Source organism: Chiloscyllium plagiosum, unplaced genomic scaffold, assembly GCF_037043375.1.
Source record: "Chiloscyllium plagiosum isolate Xiang-an unplaced genomic scaffold, Cpla_swu_hap1 HiC_scaffold_18, whole genome shotgun sequence".
NCBI classification, from domain to species: Eukaryota; Metazoa; Chordata; class Chondrichthyes; order Orectolobiformes; family Hemiscylliidae; genus Chiloscyllium; species Chiloscyllium plagiosum.
In genome coordinates, this window is record NW_028270156.1 from 42,354,738 (window position 1) to 42,377,511 (window position 22,774).

At 40.9% G+C, this 22,774-nt stretch overlaps 1 protein-coding gene across 5 annotated transcripts in view; it reads right to left on the bottom strand.

The window, feature by feature from the left end:
• dennd2b (DENN domain containing 2B) overlaps positions 1 to 22,774 on the bottom strand; it is a 465,023-nt gene that overhangs the window by 28,442 nt on the left and 413,807 nt on the right. For all 5 annotated transcript variants that reach the window (XM_087996551.1, XM_087996548.1, XM_087996550.1 and 2 more), the window contains one exon: positions 2,763 to 2,940. In XM_087996551.1, coding sequence (XP_087852677.1) covers positions 2,763 to 2,940 — 178 coding nt within the window. The remainder of the gene's footprint in view (positions 1 to 2,762; positions 2,941 to 22,774) is intronic.

A 22,774-nucleotide genomic window follows, 5' to 3' on the forward strand; every position in this document is an offset into this window, starting at 1 on the left:
TAGCCTTGTATGAGCTCAGTAGCCTGCTCCTCAAAGTCGGGCAGGAGTCATATGTTAAGCAAATTCTCACACTTGTGCACGTTTATCTCCTCCAGGAGGAGGAAAGCACTAACACACATTAGCACCTGTACTTTGCCTGTGATTCATTACTAAGGAGAATGTGACAGGTAGAAAGTTGATTGTTAAAGGGATCTGAATGATATATGGTTCAGTGTCATAAAAGAATTAGGTAATGTCACCATAGTCCTTGCAAAACTCGAGAGAGAGAGAGAGAGAGTGAGATGAGAGAGAGAGAGAGAGACAGACAGACAGAGAGAGACAGACAGAGAGAGACACAGAGAGACAGAGACACAGAGACACAGAGAGAGAGAGAGAGAGAGAGAGAGAGTGAGAGAGTGAGAGAGTGTGAGAGAGTGAGAGAGCGTGAGCGAGCGAGCGAGCGGTGGAGGGAGAGGTGGAGGTGGAGGGAGAGGTGGAGGTGGAGGGAGAGGTGGAGGTGGAGGGAGAGGGAGAGGTGGAGGGAGAGGGAGAGGTGGAGGGAGAGGGAGAGGTGGAGGGAGAGGGAGAGGGAGAGGGAGAGGGAGAGGGAGAGGGAGAGGGAGAGGGAGAGGGAGAGGGAGAGGGAGAGGGAGAGGGAGAGGTGGAGGGAGAGGGAGAGGGAGAGGGAGAGGGAGAGGGAGAGGGGGAGGGGGAGGGGGAGGGGGAGGGGGAGGGGGAGGGGGAGGGGGAGGGGGAGGGGGAGGGGGAGGGGGAGGGGGAGGGGGAGGGGGAGGGAGAGGGAGAGGGAGAGGGAGAGGGAGAGGGAGAGGGAGAGGGAGAGGGAGAGGGAGAGGGAGAGGGAGAGGGAGAGGGAGAGGGAGAGGGAGAGGGAGAGGGAGAGGGAGAGAGGGAGAGGGAGAGGGAGAGGGAGAGGGAGAGGGAGAGGGAGAGGGAGAGGGAGAGGGAGGAGAGGGAGAGGGAGAGGGAGAGGGAGAGGGAGAGGGGGAGGGAGAGGGGGAGGGAGAGGGGGAGGGAGAGGGGGAGGGAGCGGTGGAGGGAGCGGTGGAGGGAGCGGTGGAGGGAGCGGTGGAGGGAGCGGTGGAGGGAGCGGTGGAGGGAGCGGTGGAGGGAGCGGTGGAGGGAGCGGTGGAGGGAGCGGTGGAGGGAACGGTGGAGGGAACGGTGGAGGGAACGGTGGAGGGAACGGTGGAGGGAGCGGTGGAGGGAGCGGTGGAGGGAGCGGTGGAGGGAGCGGTGGAGGGAGAGGTGGAGGGAGAGGTGGAGGGAGAGGTGGAGGGAGAGGTGGAGGGAGAGGTGGAGGGAGAGGTGGAGGGAGAGGTGGAGGGAGAGGTGGAGGGAGAGGTGGAGGGAGAGGGAGAGGGAGAGGTGGAGGGAGAGGGAGAGGGAGAGGTGGAGGGAGAGGGAGAGGTGGAGGGAGAGGTGGAGGGAGAGGTGGAGGGAGAGGGAAAGGTGGAGGGAGAGGTGGAGGGAGAGGGAGAGGTGGAGGGAGAGAGAGAGAGGTGGAGGGAGAGGGAGAGGGAGAGATATATGACTGATGGTGTTAACCTGAGGATCACCATGCCTCAGGCGAGAGGCAAGGTGGAGTAGGTGCGAGGTTCATGGCAACCTCAGGCAATACAGGAATTGAACCTATCTTGTTGGCGTATCTGTGTCACAAACCAGCTATCCGACCAACTGAGCTAAATGGTTCCCCTTAAAAAAAATTACTGCTAACGGAGACCAACAAATCAGTATATGGTGCACGCATTTGAGGTAGTTGATATGTTCATCCCAAAGCCATTTTTTGTGGTTGTGACCTCATCATTGCAAGTCTTTGGTGAAAAGTATATGTATACATTCTCCTAGATGTGAAGGAAGGTCAATGAGTTGATAGTTTGTGAGCTGCTGAGTGTTTTAATTCTTTCTATGTTTTAAATGTGAACCCTAACAGGGCGTGAGTGGGATAGTGGCACCATGGTGCCAGAAGTACTACACAGGAGGCTACAATAAGACATCTGACAGTGATGCCCAGCATCCAATCTTGTATATGACAGTCCTGTGCTGGAGAACTTCACAATGCTAACTAACCCTCATAAGGGCACAAAGCATTGAGGAGAAAGGGCAGATCATTCAATCTGTTGTGACACTGGAGCCAGGTTCTTTTGAGTTACACACTATGATGAATGCTGCAGCCACTTCTGTCCAATGACCTTCATCAGTCAGGACAGTCTCCTGTCATCATCCACAGGGAAACAATCTTTTCTTCTCTCCTAGACAGCCTTCGGAGAACGTCTAGGGAACTGGTGTTAAAGTGTGCCATTGTTTTGTGCCTGGCCTCTGTCATTTTCAAGAGTGGGTGGAGATGCTGAGCAGAGATGAACTGGTGCTCCTGTTGCTCCTGGGTGAACTTGCTGTCTGGGTACATTTTGCATATGGCACCTAGATGTTAGAGCATCGAAGATCCTAGCAGGGAACAGAATCTCTTGTCTACATGACCATAAAATTTGGAATTTTACACATGCACATGCATGTAATGACCTGAGAAAGTAATCATATGAGAAAGCAATCATATGAGAAAACCAACCTATCCCCAAGCAGAAATCCTTCCCACTTTTAGTTTCCAAAAAAAGCCACTGCTTTTTAGACTACCACTGCTTTAACATAGAGAAATACAGTAAGACATTTGGATGAATGTTTTATGTCTTTCAAATAAAAGTTCTGTTCGACAGAACTTAGAGAGGAAATTTACTTCCTTAAACGGGAAAACCTCTTTGTGCACCTACCTCTTCTACTGGGAGTTCCTTTAGCTTGGAGAGTGAACTGGACAGCAGTCCCACCAGGAAGGGCGTTGGACAACAGACAATGTCGATCATGGAGGATGGAAGTACTGGTATGAAGGTGTGCTGCCAGGAGAATGGGTAGAGCAGAGCCACCACAGCATGGGCACAGCTGGACAAAGTGCTGTGTAAACATAACACAACCAACCAATAATTAATTCCACTGTTCAATGTTGTTAATTGTGCTCCTAAAATATTGTCTGAGTTACTCAAGAAATTTAGTTAATCTTGGGCTAGCGCTCTTTTACATACTGGAGAAAAGTATTTGATGAGTTAAAAATACCAAAACATCCAGGGGTTTACGTGATGTCTCAGATAAAAGAGTACACCTTGTACTTCTCATTAGCCATTTCAACCTTAAGACGTATTGCATGGTGAAACACAGAAAATACGTGCAGGAGTCAACTGGGAGGTATGGAGTCCTCATATCTTCATATCCTTTATAACAGACTCCAGCCAATTGCCCTACTACTGATGTTCGACTAGCCAGTCTGTAATTCTGTTTCTTCCTTCCTTTCTTCAATAGTGGGGTCACATTTTCCACACTTCAATCTACTGACTGTTCCAAAATCTACAAAATTTTGACAGATGACAACCAATGCATCCACTATTTCCATGAACACCTCCTAGGATATCGATTATCAGAACCTAGAGTGTTGTTATCAGCTTTCAGTCCTATTAATTTCTCCAGTGCTTTTTAAACTGATACTAATTTCCTTCAGTTCCTCTTTCTCAAAAGATCCTTGCTTCTCTAACACTTTTGAGAAGTTATTTGTGTGTTTTTGTGTGAGGATAGAAATAAAGAACTTGTTTAATTCCTCTGCCATTTCCTTGTTCTTCACTGTCAAATCTCCCATTTCTGACTGCAAAGGACCTATATTTGTCTTATCTTTTTTTTACACAGTTAGAAGCTCTTACAGTCCACACAGTCAAACACCATGCTTTGTCTTTAAGTTGTATACATGGGTGAAGTCTGGTTGTACGGCTTATGTTTTCTTTTTGGCTGGTTCATGGATACATTTTGTCTGGTGGCAAACATAATGAGTACAATAAAATGAGCATCCAAAATAAAATCATGTAATCTTAACTAAATTCAATTGTTGTATCAGGAGGTTGGAACTGAAGTAAGAGTAGCTTTACTTGGCTGCATGCTTTCTCGCTGCAGAAAATTGGTAAACGTAATTTGCAACCACACAGAGATGTCCTCTTGTAGGACCAGGACTGACCACATTCTAATGAGCCATGAACCAATTGCCAGATTGCATCAATAGAAACACACATTATTTGATTCTTTTTCTGACTTTACAAAGATTAACTTTTTTCTCATAATATGAATCTGGATTTAAATTCCCATCATAATTGGCACTGATTTGCACAATGCTGCCTATTGTTTTTGCCTAATCAGATATTGCCACTGATGCCACCAGTTGGCATTTTAAGCAAATAAAATTATAAACAGACTCAATCATATCCAACACATTGAACAGTAAACCATTTTCATTACCAAAAGAATGACTCAGCAGCTAGGCAGTTATACAAGTGCCTGATATTTGATCTGAACGTTAAATACACAGATTTGATCAATAAGGATTCTTCAATGGCTCAGCTTCACAAATGCCTTACTCTGTAGCATGGAAATCAGTAAATTTAGCCACAAGGATTCTCTCCAAAACACACGTCAGTTGAGCAATTTGAAGCTTGGATAAACAAGGAACGGTAATGATACAATCTGCTAAATGCCACAGGTTGGAAATTGTTAGCCTCATTGCCAATGAATGTAAATGTTATAAAATTAGTATCAAAGTTTGTAAGCTGAATACTGCTCAAGAATGAGTGAAGAAAATATACTGGAGCAAACAGAAACATTTAAAAGAATAGTATTTTTTTCAGTATACATAATTAAAATAAAATCAAGGAAAATAACAACGTTCTAACTGACCTACGAGCACTCCTGGAATAACAAAAACTATTCGGGTGGTCCAGATGTTTAAAATTCTAGGAATCTGAAAGCACTTTACTTCAATAAATGAAGACATTTTGACAGCCTTGTTTTATTCAGTTCATGAAGAATTCCAGTTCTTCAGAAAAGTTATACCTGATTTGAAACATTAATTTGATTTCTCTCTCAACAGATACTGCCAGACCTGTTGAGATTTTGCAGCATTCTCTGGGTGTTACTTTCAGATATCCAGCATATGCAGTAGCTTGTTTTTATTCAAGGGCTTAGTTTAAAACTGGTGAAAGGAAAAGTTAGGATGGAGTTTGGGAAGAACATTTTCATGCAAACAACTGGATAGGATGCTGAGTGCAAACTCATTGATTCAATCTCAGATTATGGACGTGATTTGCTCAGCATCTGCAGTAATCTCCGACATGATTTGTAAAATTTGATGGGCCACACTGCCTTCCCCACCTAGATGTCCCAGCTGTGATTTATACAACCATCACCTGTAAATGACATAAAGAGTATGTGCGCACAGAGAAAACGCCAATGTCATTGCATAGGGATGAAAAGGAGCAGCAGGTCCTGCAAAAATGATGCTGCAGGAAGTGTGTGTAACGTCTTCAGGCTTTTTCACAATTTTTAAAATAAAAACCAATGCACAAAATGGACAAACAAGAGACTGGTTTCCCCACTCCTGATGTAGGCCTCTCTTCACTCACGGTGCAGGTTTTTGTCCCTGCTCCAGCCAGAGCCCCAGCCTCCACCTTGGCTCCACAGCTCCCTCAACAGTGGCACACAGATTGATAATTATGTCACTAAGCATGGAACATGCTAATGTCATTGGCACGTGTAGATGCTTCCTACAGCCTGTCCTGTTGTGACCATTTTATGTCACGTCGTCATGCACTTGCACACTGACCATTGTGGCATTATGCATAATCACTTTCGGTATTCTCATGTGGTCTTGAAAGTTGACTGCACATTCAGTGCTCTGCTAAGCCACTAGGTGGCAACATATAGTAATTTCCTTGACTGGCATTATAGTTGATAGTCTTGTGGTAATGTATAAATTTCTAATTAGCATATACCTATGGATCTTGATGAAATTTAAAAAAATTAAAAATTCAAATCACAGAATAAATGATTTGGAAAAAACACATTCCTGTTGTATTAACTTTAGGAATCAAACAAAACTGTTTTAATCATTTGGTAAGGAATTGCTTTCTGTAGGTTATCTGCAAGTGACAGAATCCTACATAACTGATGTCAGAGCACCTAGTATAGAAATAACTGATTTAGGGTCTTAAGGGGTAAAATTATGTAAATGTTGATGACACACAGTTTGAACCCATTATATTGAACTCAATCACCTCAGTGCTGTTTTGTTATACAGCTCAAGTCAAGCTAAGAATAAGTTAAGATTTCATCCAACCAATCATTGTGAAGGCCTAAGTAGTGGCTATTGAGTCCATTCATCTCCCCAGACTATGAGTGAGACAATGCCAGATTTTTCCTAGTCTCTGAACAAGCTTCCTATCCAGGATTCTTTCTATCACCAAAACTATTTCCAACTCTGAAATAACCCTTCGCTTTACCCCACCACTGTTTTGCGTTTGCCTGGTAAAAAATCCCAATAATTATTATAAATTAGAAAAACTGTTGTGATGTCTAGTTGATGTCATAAAGAGCTATATAAATGCAGGTTCTTCCTTTTTGAGGCTATTTTGTATGTGTTCTTCTTGCAAGAGTTACAAATTTCTTCATAATTTAGTCTTCTGCATTCGGTTATGCAGAAAGTTCTATTTGCCAACCATCTTGTCCACAGGGACATTTATTGGTTTATTTATTCCATGGCAATTGAATTTAAAATGTTCATGCCGGTATCCTAATATCTTTGTGGGTACACTGCACTCAACCCACCTCTACTATTCTCCAGCCCTCTTAATTCCAAGGACTCTGGTCTGTTTTCTTGGTTTCTCTTCTCCTGAAGACTGGTGGCAAAATCTTCAATCAACTCAAACTACCTGCCCAAACTCATTTGCTTTTTTTTCCTCCACCTTTCAATCAGAAATCTGCTGATTCTTGGTAACTACTGGCCTTCAGAGTTTCATTTGTAAAGTTAGTACAATGTAGCCAGATTTGAAATTCTGGTGGTGATTTAATGCAAATAATGTAATACCATTGACTGACACTCTTTAACCAAAGCTTGGTTAACCACATAGTGGACAGTCATTTGGTATTGAAGAAGTTGAATATTGCCAAAAAAATAACTTTTTTGAGTTTTTTTCACTTTGTACTCATCAGGACAATTCACAAGAATGCAAACGTAAAAGTAAAACTACATTTATATGTCAGGAGACTACTGATTGGTTAGCAAATTCACTCTGATTGATACAGGCATTACCCCTAATATTGTTTTCCCCTTACTTTGGCATTCTTGTGAATTGCCCTGATGAATGCAAGATGAAAAGCTTCACAAAATCTGTCTTTTTTTCAATGGTATACTTACATAAAACTTTTCATTACATCTATAAAGCAGAGTTAATAATTTTATGATAATCTCTTTCTTGAAACAAAACTCCAGCATGTGATACTCTGTCACAATGTCAACAACTTGCATTTATATAGCATTTCCAAAAAGATTGAGTGATGCAATACAAACGTTGCAACAAGTGTGACATTTAATGTGATTTGTTGCATGTTTGGTGTGTGTCATTGCACAATGCTCTAGTTTATGCATTATGATCAGTTAGCTATTGAAGTAATTTGCATACTCATATTGCAGATTCTATAGCTACAGTGGTATTAAAGGCCTTACAAAGTCCATCAGGATATCTCGTTATGCCAAACTGGGGGTTATGTGCTAGAAATCAAGCCCCTCTAATCCCAGACTCCTCTCAAAATTTAAAAGACTTATAACAGTATGCAAAATTCCCCAATTTACCCATCTTTCAGACCCAGAATGACAGGACGCATGGAGCAGGTTTCTATACTCAACAAGATTCATTTTTTATTACACAGTGTCACACACAAAAAAAATTATGAACCATCAACATATAACTTTACTAGTTAAAACTCTTACCCTCTTATAAGCTCCCTACGCACACAAACACACGCAGACACACAAAAATGGTTAGATGGACAGAGAGAAGTACTGGGAAAGCAGTTCAATTGTCTCGGTTCACAGGGTTTGATGAGATGACTCTTTTGGTTTGTCAGGACATGCTGCACCTTGATCCTCCTTCAGCAGATACTTTTGTTTGCCTGTAGACACACAAGGTGGTGGGTTCACGCAAACTCTCTGGTTTAAGAGCCAAGGCTTACAGCAACTACTGTGGGAAAAAAATAAACTGAGTTTCTTTAGGTTTAAGGTTTTATTTTACAGAAGACAAAAGATATAGGACCTGCACTTACGGAGATCTGGTGGCTTCTTTCCAAATATTCTCACATCCTCAAGCTGTTCAGCGACCTAGGAGCCAGTCACATACTTATATTGGCAGACAGGAGGCTTTGTTATTGATAACTGATCCAGCACGTACAGACCGGGTGCTGGCAGGTGGGACTAAATTGGGTTGGGATATCTGGTCGGCGTGGATGGGTTGAACTGAAGGGTCTGTTTCCATTCTGTACATCACTATGACTCGATGACCAATGAGTTATTTGTTGCCAGACAAAACTCCATTCATACTCCTTGGCTCTAATTCATCTGTAACCTTCCCTTCACTGCTTGAACACACAGTAGTAGAAACAACACTTAATATAAGTGACAGATTACTTGTTTAAAAAAGTGCTTCAATTTAAAATGCAGTAAAATAAAAAGACATGGCCTTCACAATAAGCAGTTAAGAAGGAAGATGGGGAAAATAAATCAGTCAAGGGTTTTCTGTGTCTGAGGACTGTTCTGTGCACCAGGTTCAAAACTGATTCTCAAAAGACATTGAAATAGGGCAGGTCTTGGCTCTGCTATGATGTCTCTATTGTTGATTAGATTAACACCACTCATTACTTACATGTGAATAAAAATGGTCCCGTGGGTGCAACATTGACAGATCACTGCACTCTCTATAACTATTCCTGAACATAGCACAATACCCAAGGAAAAACGTGGGGCAGAAACATTAAGACTTTAGGCCTGCCAACTGCAGTCTTAGAAAAAATGCATTCAAGGACAACAAAATTGGCAGAGTTGCAGATAGTGAAGAGGATTGTCAAAATATAGAACAGGATATAGATAGATTGTGCATTTGGACAGAGAAATGGCATGTTGCATTTAATATGGACAAATGTGAGGTGATGCATTTTGGAAGATCAAATTCAGGTGCGAATTATACAATAATTGGAAGAACACTTATGAAGTATTGATGTATAGAGGGATCTGGGCGTACTGGTCCACAGATCCCTGGAAGTGAGTCTAAATAAGCATTAGTAACCAGCACAGGCTTGGTGGGCCAAAGGGCCTGTTCTTGTGCTGTTTTGTACTGTATTGCACAATTCAAAGTGGATTTTAGCAATTTCTTACAAAACATAAATCTTTCTTATGGGCAGTTTTATTACAATCCACAGATTATAATTCTCCTCCCATCCTTTGATAACATGCATCATCTTTCCTGCAAGATGGAACAAAAAGGCATTCATTCAGTCAAGGTCATTTTTTTGAATCAAACATTTAATTAATCTTCAATGTTTTGTGTTCACCACATGCTATTTAATCATTTACATTCAGTGTTAGTAGTCAACACTACTAAATGGATTCGGGAAGAAATGGCAAAACTCATAAACCTGCGACAGTTCTTAATGGATTTAATGTACACCTTGTCATGGTGGGAAACATGGCAGCCAGGTCCTGGCCTTGTGTCAGAGACCCCAATCCCCAACCCGCCAACAAATGATCCCACCCTCTGCCTGAGGGACCACAAAGATGTTGGGCCTCTGCTGCTGCTCCCACTGGCAGAGGTGGCAATGGCTAGTTGCTGAATTTGGATGATGGACAGTTCTCTGGGGATGGAACTTTCTCCACAGGGAATATCAATTGTGTGGAATCGCCCATCAGTGATCACTGAAGGGCACTTGCTTCTGTAAGGCCTGCTCCATGGAAACATCAGGGGTCCTGACAATATTGCATCATGCATCAAGTGCAATGCATTATGCAATTCTGAATTTTTATTTCACGTTAAAAAAATACCTTCAACAACAAATCATGTTCATTCCACCAGGATTAACTAATTTGTTGTAAATTCTGGAAATTATACATTTATCTTGGTTATAAATTCCCTACAGTTTACAAAACAGTTTTGCTCATTAACATCTACTTACATAGTACGACTTGAGAGGTTGACATTAACAAACCGTAATTCAGTAAAGGAAAGGTTATCTGAACTGCAATATAGAAAAGATGCACAGAGTAGTATGTGTCATTCAGCTCAAAAAAGATTGCTGTTGTGTACAAATTTACCTCATAGTCAGAGGGATCTGCTACTTCATATATTTTTCTTTATTTACTTATGGGACATTGGTGTTGTTGGCTGAGCAGCATTTATTTCCTATCCCTAGATGCTTTTGAGAAGGTGGTGGTGAACTGCTTTCTTGAACTACGAACACACAATGCCTTTAAGAGCAAATTCCAGGAATTTAACCCAGCAACAGTGAAGGAACAGCAATATATTTTCAAGTCAGAATAGTAAATGGAGCTTGGAGGGGAACTTTCAAGTAGTGCTCCCACGCATCTAGTGCCCTTTAACCTTGTAGATGGAAGTAGTCATGCGTTTAGAAGGTGCTCTCTAAGGATCTTTGGTGAATTTTTGCAATGCACCTTGAGGACAGTACAACTGCTAGTACTGAACATTGGTGGTAAAGGGAGTCGATGCTTATGGATATGGTGCCAATCAAGTGGACTGCTTTGTCCTAGATGGTGTCAAGCTACTTGAGTGCCGTTGAAGCTGCAATCATTCGAACAAGTGGGGAATATTCCATCATACTCCTGACTTGTGCTTTGTAGATGGAGGACAGACATTGGGAGTCAGGTGGCAGCCACTTGCCACAGTATTCCTAGCCTCTGACCTGATCCTATAGCCACTGGGCTTGTGTGGCAAGTTCAGTTGAGTTTCTGGTCCCCAAGATGTTGATATTGGGGGAATTCAGTCATAGAAACACCAGTGAATGTCAAGGAATGGTGATTAGATTGTCTCTAACTGGAGACAGTCATTGCTTGACATATGTGTGGAGTGAATGTTACTTGTCATCTAGACAATGTCCAGATCCTATTGCATTTGAACATGGATTGCATCAGTACATAAGGAGTTGTGAATGTTGCTGAACATTGCCAAAGATTGCACAAACATCCCCAATTCTAACTTTTTGATGGAAGGAAAACCATTGGTGAAGCAGCTGAAGATGGTTGTGCCTGGGACACTATACGGAGGATCTCCTGAAGAGATGCCCTGGAATTGATATGACCAACCTACAACAAAACAACTATCTTCCTACATGCCAAACATCACTAACCAGTAGACAATTTGCCTCAATTCCCATTGATTCCAGTTTTGGTAGTGTTCCCTGATGCCACACTCAGGCAAATACAACCTTTGGCTTTCTGAGTAGGATTATCAAATTACTGTGGGCAATTCTGTTTGCTTTTCAAATGTTAGTAAAATATATTTCAAGCCATTCCTAGTGAGTACATGATAAATAATCATCAATAGAATTTTAGAATTGGGATTAATGTGCTCATCACTGAGGAGGCTGTGTAACCAAAGTGCAGTAAAAAGGCTATAGACATACAGATGCAGTGGAAGGATTGGGATTTTACACTCTCCTTGATGAACTGTATTTCTTCTCTACCATGCACTACTGTTATTGACTCACACATTTAGCAAGGGGAAGCATGGCACGGCTAACTTATTGCCTATGAATTTTAGAAATCCACAGCTTTGTAGAATTTAAAAGCTGAAGGCTTTTGACAGAGAATATTGTTTTGAGTCCAATGATCCTTCTGAAGATTTATTAGATTATAAATTTTAACACCGTTTCCACAGATGCTGCTAGACTGCTGGAGTTTCTCCAGGATACAATCATAAGATTCCTACAGTGCAGAGAAAGGCCAATCAGCTTATTAAGTCTCACTAACCCTCTGAAGGGCATTCGACCATACCCAGACCACCCAGGACCCTGCATTTACCATGGCTATGCAACTAAACCCGCACAGCCCTGGACACCACAGATGATTTAGCAAGGTCAATCCATCTGACCTGCACATCTTTAGACTGTGGGAGGAGACCCATGAATATACAGGAGAAAGTGCAAACTCTACACAGTCACCCAAGACTGGAATCAAATTTGGGTCCTGGTGCTGTGAGGCAGCAGTGCTAACCACTGAGCTACTCGGCCAGTCACAGTATCTGCACGATTTTGCTTTTATTCCATTGTTTGTTTTCTTTTGTGTGTTGACTTAGAATGGGAGCAAACAAAGCCTCAGATACAGAAACTCTCTTTACATTCTTTACAAGAGTTTCCTGTTTTGTACAATTGTTACTATATGACGTTTTTTGTCAGACAATTGTTTTTCTATATTTCAGAAATATTTTGGGTAGGTAAGGATGCCATTACTCTATCATGAATGTGTTAAAGAATTCAAACATAATCTTCCTAGTTGAGGTTGGACAAGCCAAAAGGAGATACACAGAGGGACCATTAGGACCCAGACAAGATAGGAGATCTTCGCATGTGTAGCTGCCGACCTGCAGGATGCCCCAACGCACAGGCATTGATTATTTTCGGTCATGTGATTTTCCTCTGTTTCCCCCAGTTTCCTTTCCAGAACAAGTGGAAGATAAATGAGACCAGAAAGAAAAATACCAGGAGTAGGTTTGGAGTAGCTGGGGTGGGAGAAGGTGGTTGATAATCTTACATCTTTAATGTTGAATTCGAAAGAGCAAGAATGCCCCTTCCTAGCCCTGCATTTAGGGCAATGTACTTTTACCTAGTACTTTATGGACAACCTTCAGAAGGTCTTTAAAAGGCCACTTTCTCAGCTGCTTTCTATCTGCAAAAACTAACTCTAGCATGCTCAGCATACTATACACAGCATGTTAAATGCCAGTTTTAGCATTGGACATTCTAAATAATATAGTATTTTGGCAAATACTTATTGCAGAATATTGGACTCTTGGACTCTTCAGCACGCATTTCACATTCCAGAAATGGATGCTGTTAATTTATTCTCGAGGTCTATTGTGATGCTTCAAGCCCAACGACAATAATCGGTGTAGGTCCCAGAATTGGCTAGAGGTCAACTATTTCAAGCAGACCTTTGGGTCAATTTGAAAATCAGGCAAGCTCTCTTTGTCACAGATTGCTTTTTTCAAAGCCCAAAATCAGCAAAGGGATGCTTTGGTCTCTGCTTTGCAATCCAAGGGATACTTAACTTTAATTGTGAACCAAATATTTAGGCGTGGAGGGGGACGAATTTGTTAACCATAAAAGAATAATATTTCTGCTTGCTACTTTACCAACTATAATCTTTTACAACATATATCTGCACACCAGTAATTTTATAATGCTATATTATTAATTGTTTGAAAAAAACATGGACAGTATTTGCTCCATACTTTACAAAGCTCACAAATTCAACTTCATAATCTTTCATGTATTCATTAAAACAAAATGCCTTACATGAAGTGTGCAAAGTTTGTTCTAAGATTCGAGATAAGCTGTGATCTTGAGAGTTTAAATTGTCTCTACACAGTTTGCACCTTTCTCTGTAGTTGTTTTACTCAACATCAATGTGGTAATTGACTATTGATAGCAGATATTTAGCTTCTCTTGTGACATATCAGTTTCAAACGAATGCACTGAAATATACTGGTGTCTTAGATGTGAAGACATGCGCTTACTAGAATTTTTAAAAAATAAATCCTACTCTCATTAACTTACATCTAAGAATCCTTCCATAACTATGCTTCATGGAACTTTCAGGAATCCGGACCCCCTCTGTGAATGTTTTCATTCATGGTATAAGGGCGGCACTGGTTAGGCCAGCATTTAATGCCCATCGGGCAGTCAAGAGTCAACGACCTTGCTACAGGTCTGGAGTACCCCAGACCAGAAATGGATGCTGTTAATTTATTCTCGAGGTCTATTGTGATGCTTCAAGCCCAATAAGTATTTGCCAAAATACTATATTATTTAGAATGTCCAATGCTAAAACTGGCATTTAACATGCTGTGTATAGTATGCTGAGCATGCTAGAGTTAGTTTTTGCAGATAGAAAGCAGCTGAGAAAGTGGCCTTTTAAAGACCTTCTGAAGGTTGTCCATAAAGTACTAGGTAAAAGTACATTGCCCTAAATGCAGGGCTAGGAAGGGGCATTCTTGCTCTTTCGAATTCAACATTAAAGATGTAAGATTATCAACCACCTTCTCCCACCTTCCTTTCCTAAAAGACATTAATGAATCAGATGGGTTTTTTCCAACAATCGATAATACATTCATGGTCATCATTCTATTCTTAATCCCAGAAGTTTATTGAATTCAAGTTCTACCGCCTGCTGTGGCAGGATTCAAACCCATGTCTCCAGGACATTGCCCAGCTCTCTGGATTAACAGTCCAGTGATAGTACCACTCGGCCATTGCCTCACCCCTGAATTCAAGTACAATTGCCAATCTATTTGGAGGTAGTATCAATCCAAAGGAATCCAATGCACTGAAAGTATGGAGGTCAAAATTACTACTGTTCTGAATTTATATAAATGAAGGAAATTTGAATGGTAAGCATTCTGAATGGTAAGCAGAACAATATTAATCTGTAGTGGAGGATTACAGCAAAAGCTTCTGAGACCAATTCAAAATATCTCAGAAATCAAGGTGGAAAAACATGATTGCAAGCCTAATACATCCAAATTGTGCCATTTCTGGTGAAAATTGACTGGAAATTCTACGCCAAACTACAGACAAAAATCCAGTTTTTGGATGGTGTACAGTATCTCCCAACTGGTAAGGAGAGGACTAAATATGGGTACGTGCTTTTAGGCTGACTGATGAGCTGGAGATTTGTTAAAAAAAATGTTTAAGCAGCATTTCTCATATGGATTTTCCCATTTCCCTGAACAGATGTGTATGTAAATCTGCCACCTACTGCGGTCACGAGTGTAGTCTCAGGGCAGGCTGAGAGGCTGTACCAGTAAATATCTCTGACTGCCCTCAGTATGGAACAGATAATATTTGCAAGATATCTGAGATTGCTGTCACACTGCTGTATAAGGAAGTCAAGCATTCCAAGAAAGCTGACTGCGCTTTATTTTTTTCTTGCCAGAGAGATGAAGCTTCAGGAAGACAGGAGGCTTCTCCAGGATTTAGGGTGTGGTTCATTACATTAATACCACTTTGCAGGCACAACATGCTATCTCAGAGCTGCACTGCAATGTGAAAGAAATGTCACTTCCTTATCACACAATTGGTATGGCAGCAGGTCATTCTTCTAAATTTCAATGCTATCCTGCTCAACCTTTCTCCCAAAGGCAATTCCTTCATATCAGGAATCAGCCTTGTGAACCTTCTTTGAACAACTTCCAATGCAAGTATATCACTCCTTAAAATCTGTGTGCAACTGTATCATTTGTATTTGAGGCATGACGACAAACCATGGTACCTATAGGGTAATGAGGGCTGTCTGCTGACAATGTGGCTCATGATTCCAGTACACAACATATATATGTGAGTACCATATGCACATAACAGAAGTAATACTGTCACAGGAAATGAAATTGAACTCACCACTTGTTTAAATAATGCTTCTGCTGCCCGGACCACTCAGCCAGATCACTACAGTATATGTCCAAATTCTTCATGGCCTGTTGTATCCTACACAAACTCACCAACACAAAGATACAGACCTTGCCACCATCCGAGGACAGGAAGGATGGAGACAACCAATCCATTCCCTTCCTGGTCCAGGCTGTGATTGGCTCAACCAACTGGGATACTGCTGAAGGCAGTCGCATTTCAATACCAAACAACAATAACTCTAGATTGTCCCTCCCCCTCTTGCTGTTGTTCTGAATCCTCTCGATATTTCTAAACTAAAAACCAACACAAAATAAATTTTCCAAGTAAACTTATAAAGCAAACAGGTAGTTTACATACAAGAGTCAATTAATTACCTCTATACTTTACTGCTTCTTTCTTTGTGATTTTCCCTGTTGTACTAAGCTGTACTCAAATCTAAGTGGCTTCTGTTTGCGCTGCAGAGGGTGAAGCAAGAGATGCATGTTTACACCACTTACAGCTTGTAAATGAGAAAAGGTTTAGGGATGAGTGGAATGTTAAACGTGACAGTAGGGGTTGGATATAAGCTTCACATTTTTGGCGGCTTCAGCCTTGTTTTTGGCCTCAGGCCTAGTTATGGCCACTCCAATACAGCAATCACCGTGTCTTCATGCAGAGGTGAGGGAGAATGACATGCACCCATTAGATGATACATCTTCTGGTAACGCACTGCATAGTCTTGAAAGAGAAAGGCAAGTATTAAAGTGGGTGTGGTGCAAAATGCTAAGTGAAGCGATTGTTATTGTTGAAAAGCAGCCACTGTTTGCAAGTTATGTGAGGTGATTTACAGAAGTGGTAAAGTGTGAGAGGCTGAGGTTAACCATGTGAATGTTAGGTAGGAGATGTAATTAATAGAGATTTTTTGTAGCTGAGTGCACCCCTTTAAACAACATGAAAGGCTAGTCTTGCAGTTTACAGGATGTGTCATTTGAAGATGCATTAACTGCCCTTGACCATTGTTGTAGTCACTGAACCCTTTGGGACATTAATTCCAAGTCCTAAGGCTAGAATTCTTGCATGAATCACCACAATTATCAAGATCCTTGTCTTTTGAATGTTTATCTGGAGGGCCTTGTAGCATCCAGCAAATAGATAACATATTTTATACTCACACCATTTCTCCCTGACCAAGGCCTCTCGAACACTGCCAAAACACTATACACGCTCACACTCTCACACAATCACACTCTCAAACAGATCCTCTCTCATACACATATTTTCTCATACACCCTCTCACAGACATATACTCCATCACACTATTAACCACACGCAATCTCACACGTGCACAAACAGACTCTCACACTCTTTCCCACACGCATTGCATGCGCGCGCTCTCACACTCTTTCCCACACGCATTGCATGCGCGCGCGCACACACATACACACACACACACACACACATCTATGAGATGAATTTGCATTTGCAGATCCATTCTATTTTGTTCAAAAAGCACACAGTCTGTCGGCAGTCAGTCAATGTGACATTTTATAAATTCCTACTTTGGAAATAGAACCAGTCTGACTCAAGGTTGGGATACAGACAGACTATAAATGCTGTGTCCTATGATACTACCCCACTAGCTACCTGACAAAGGAGCAGCACTCTGAAAGCTTGTGCTTCCATATTAACCTGGTGTTTTGTGAATTTTAACTTTGTACACCCCAGTCCAACACTGGCACGTCCACATCAGAAAATCTTGGACTCACTGTCTACTTTGCCATTCCATTCCTGTGATTTATCCCAGGCATGAAATTCTCCTTTACAATGTATTCCAGTACCATTTTTAATTAAAATGCATCTCACATTAAGAGGTGCAGGCTAACCAGAACCTTGATTGATTGATTGGCACATGTACCGAAGTGCAGTGAAAGCAGTACAGGCAGGTCAGAGTAAGCAAGGACACACAGATCAAAAAGATGGAGACAGAGGCATACAGGTTACATTGCACAGAGCGTGTACTAGACAAGATCAATGTTAGCAAAATCAGCATTATTTGAGGCTAGGCAGTCAGTTCATCAGTCTAATAACAGCCAGGAAAAAGATGTTCCTCAACTTGCTGGTGCATGTGTTCAGGCTTCTGTATTTTCTGTCTGAGGAAGAGGTTGTAGGAGATCATTACCGGGATGCGATGGGTCATTGATGATGTTGCCAGCCCTTGCACAGCAGTGAGCTGTGTAAATGAAGTCCACGGTTGGCTTCCATGTCTGGGTGGTATGCACCCGGACAGTATGCTTTCAATGCACTTTAGAAGTTGGTGAGGGTGAGGAAGGAGAGGTGTTGTTGTACTGCTTGGTCATCGCATCTATGTGGGATGTCCAGGACAGGTTGTCTGTTATCATCACTCCGAGAAACTTGACGCTCTCCATCCTCTCAACCTCAGTTTCATTGCTGTAGCTGGGGGTTTGTTCTCTTCCTTTCTTTCTGAAGTCAATGATTAGTTCTTTAGTTTTGCCAACATTGAGAGGTTGTTCTCATTGCACAACGTCACCAAGCTCTCTATCTCCCTTCTATATTTTGACTCGTCATTGTTAGATATCTATCCTACTACAGTGGTGTCATCAGCGAACTTGTAGATGACGCTAGTTTGGAATTTGGAAACACAGCCGTGCATGTACAGGGAGTACAGTGGGCTGGGGGGGCTGAGAACGCATCCTTGGGGGGCTCCAGTGTTGTGAGTTATTGTGGAGTTGCCTATTTTCACTGATAGCGATCTGTGGGTCAGAAAGCTGAGCATCCAGTTGCAGAGTACGGAGTCGAGACCAAGGTCATGGAATTTTGAACCTATATAGACTCTCACAATTTGGCAACCCCTCCTCAAGTACAACTCCTTATCAGTTCACTTGAAGCTGGCTGCACATTACAATGATTTAAATTAGTAGATTATATGAAGTTTGCAGACGGTCTGCATTAACAAGCATATGTTATTGCACAGCATGAGCCATGCATTTATTTTTGGATTTGACTCAATTTTGTGGCATTTACTTTCAAAACCAGCTAATCCACTGCAATGGTTTGATTAGGTTTCCACTGTTTTTGCTTCTTGCATTTTTTTAAAGTTCCTCCTGTAACAGCAGTGGATTGCAGAGAAAAATGTTTTTCCTTTCAAAAGCACATATAATATTACGAATGTACAAACAGCACAGCACCATGACTGTAGTACGTATCATTGTCCTGAGAAACTGCAATTGGATTTCAAACCATAAATGCTTCCAAAATTCCTGCACAGTCCTGTCTCTGACAGCTCTCCTTCTGTTTTCTTACTAGTAACTTTTTGTGTAGATTATTTGTTCCTTTTTGTGCTTCATGATTTTAGACAAGGAACTGGCCTTGGTTCAGCAATTTTGTTCCAAGAACCTTCTGGCTGGATGAGTTCAGACCAAGCTGACAATTCCACAATGCTCTGATACATATGTGCTCTGACTTGCAACTAGATAGCAGCAGTATTTTATAGCAATAAAGTTTACTTCTCACTGATGACACAATACAGCTGCACATCCGCAGGGCAAATGTTTAGAAGCCAGAGTTACACACATACACACACGACATTTAAAATTACTTAAACTTTTTTAATATTTAGAAAGAGCCTTTTATTCTTTTAATAAAGTCAAATGCTAAAGGTAGTAAATGTGGTCATATTACAAATATTGACCAGAAGAAACATTCCCATTTATATTTATAATCTTCAAGTTAGAAGGATATGGTTTCAAGTAAGGACTAAAGCACAAAAGGCTGACATTCATGTGCAACACTGAGGGAGTGTTGCACAGTCAGAATTGCAATCTTTCAGATGAGAAGTTAAATTGAGAGTCAATCTGACCCCTCACACAGACGCAAAGAAAATCCAACACCACTATATAAGGAATGTTGGGGAGTTGTATGTGCTAGTCAATACTTATCCTTCAGTTAATATTACAAAAAATAAATTATTTGATTATAATCGCACTGATGTTAGTAGGAGATTTCTGTATGCAAACTAGCTGCTATAATGCCTTCATTGCAACAACAATTGCACTTCACATCCACCTTGTTGGTTGCAAAGTGCTTTAGGATATTCAGAGATCTTTCTTTTTCCTCCATATGTAACAGCATGAAGAAATATAAAATTAAGTAGATTTCCTTGTCTAGTTGTTATGTATAAAATTTGATTTCATATTAATTATATGAAACTGTGTCGAAAAACCAATAGTGGAAGAAAAACCAATGATGGGAAGAAAAATTGATGCAGTGAGTGATTTGGAACTTGACTGTACTACCTGACACTGTGGATTATTTTGGAGTTTCAAAGAAAAATTATATAAGTATGTGAAGACAGAATATTTGCATGCTGCAGAGAAAGGGTAAGGATGAATATTCAATAATTCAATAACTGCAATTGTAAAACGACCTTGACTAGTGGCACAAGATACCACTTTTCAATTGGGACTAACTAATAGATTTCTTTATCATCATGCAAATACGTTTTCTATATTCACTGCTAACTAGATGTTAGTTTCTTGTCCTTCGATGAACATTTGCATTGTTCTCTCATTAACTCTTTGCTTTGGTGATGTAATATATTTACAGCTCTGCTGTTTGAAGTCGTCACTGGTTATATAGTTGACTGGTCAAAACGTGATAATTTCAGCAGTAATATAGCATTCAGGAATACCATTGAATGCCTTAGATAACTCAACCACTGAAAATAAAGTATTCTCTGAATTCACAGGTTATTTATTTTAATAGTCTCCATTTTAAAGATCATCATTTCTCTATCATTTGGAAACATCTAGTAACTGCCAGAGCAAATCCTATAGAACTAATCCTGACTGTTGATGTCTCCATCTTATCTTTAATGACAGATCTTCTCTGTAAAATTGAATTTCTGTGGAACTGGATTGACAGAATTTTGCCACCTTAGTCTCTGGAGCAACAGTGAGACCATTTTTGAGTGCAAATCTGAACTCTCAAAAAACAGCCTTCCAGTTGTACTTTACTAGAGCAAACCAAATCAGAGCTCTCATGTCATTAAAATCAAGTAACCACAGATACTTTGTTTCCAGTTACAAAGTATTTCTAATTTGAATACATTTGCAAGAACTAAAACACTTTTGACTTAGAGACTGAACTGTTACAATAATTCTTGACATGTTCGTGAAAAACCTTTAGAGAGAATTTGTAATCAATCAGAAACCACATTAATTAACCTTCGTAACCCCATTAATTAATTATAGTAAGGCGCAGGTTGGGAAAGGGACCGGAGTAGTCAATCATTGTTGAACAAACTGTTACATTTCAGTTCTAACGTGAAATATTTCTGAGGAGTTCCAGATGTTGCTATTAATATAAAAAAACTTATGAATAAATTAACAATAAGGACATATTCTAAATGTTTGACAGAACAAATGAGGCCTCTACAAAAATGGAGAGCAAAGAAAATTTTAAGGGGAAGTACATTCCTTCCAAATGTCGTCATTGGCTGTCAAAAGGACCTTGTGCCTGTGTTTGTTTAGTCTGTATTCCAAACAATATAGAGATGATATCTACTTAAAAAAAACTTTCCACCAACCAACCCAAATCTCAGTTTTAGCCCAGCAATACCACCGAGAGAACCTCTGTGAGGTTTCTAATAGCTGAGGACGACTTTTACTGTTGCACTATTTCCACTTTTCGTGTTCAATTTACATGTTTTAAAAATGTTTTAAGTTACATGTATACATGAGTGGGGAATACTGTAAAGCAGTGGTTATATCAGTGAACTAATAATCCAGACATCTGGACTAATAATCCAGGGAATTTGAATTCAAATCATACCATGATAATTTGAAAATTTGAATTCAGATTTTGATTAGATCTAGAATAAAAATGACCAAGAAGCTTTCAGATTGTTGCAAAACCCCAAATGGTTGACTCCTGTCCTTTCAAGGAAGGAAGTCTGCTATCCTTACTCAGTCTGGCCTAAATGTGATCCCAGAGCAACAACAATATGGACAGATTTCCTTGGGAATGTACAGAGGAGTTGAGGTATTGGCGGGATCAAGCAATGTCCAAACAGCACAAGGAATCTACATAATTCCTTAAGCACAACATGCCCCCATGATGCAGAGTCCATAGATTGTGCACTTTACCCATCTGAGACTCATCAAATCAGAGGACAAGCAGGTCATCTTTCAGCATTCACAATTCCTCAGATGCTGTAGCAGTCTATGTTCAAATGCATAAGGTCTGGACAATATCCAGGCTTGGGTTGACAAGTGTCAAAAAGTGTGGCACTGGAAAAGCACAGCAGGTCAGGCAGCATCTGAGGAGGAGAATCAACATTTCGAGCATAAGCCCTTCAAAAAAATGTGACACTGGAAAAGCACAGCAGGTCAGCCAGCATCTGAGGAGCAGGAGGTCTGGCAGCATCTGCTGAGACAGATCATCTCCAGAGAACGAAACAGTTAATGTTTCCAGACCTATATAACTTTTTTTCAGAACTGTTTCTCTAGCATCCTGTTTGTTTCAGCCTAATTTTAGTTGTGTATTTCAGTGTAAAACTGGCACAGGCTCGACTATAGACAATCACTATTCAACCAACTTTACACACATCTCCCCAACAGAGCCAGCATAACAAACTTACAGTAGCTTTTACATTCTGTTTTTATGTACCTTGCTAGTTTACATTCATATGCTATTTGTTTTTTTTTTAAAGTTTCCTGGTACCATTTTACTGAAATTTAAAATGCTCCAAATCCTGAGGTACATTACTTTATTGGCAAATTTATAAGCTTCCCCCTTTAATTTAGTACAATCTTTAACTTCCTTTGTTAGCCAGGATTGACTCAGTTATCCTGTCAGGTCTTCTTTGAACCTTAAAAGGAATGTATGTTTATGGCAAATCATGTAGCAATTTGTAAAATACCAGCCATTGCTTGTCTACCATACCACCTTTTAAAGTATTTTTCCAAACATAGTGGGACAGCATGGTGGCACATTGGGCACGGTTTCCTCACAGTGCCAGGGACCCACGTTCGATTCCAGCCTCAGGTGACTGTCTATGTGGAATTTTCACATTCTCCCAGGATCTGCATGGATTTCCTCCAGGTGCTCTGGTTTCCTCCCACAGGATGAAAGGTGTGTAGGTTAGGTGGATTACCCATAGGAAATGTAGGGTAACAGGGATGGGGTGGGTCTCACTGGGAAGCTCTTTGGCGTGGACTGTACGGCAAATGGCTGT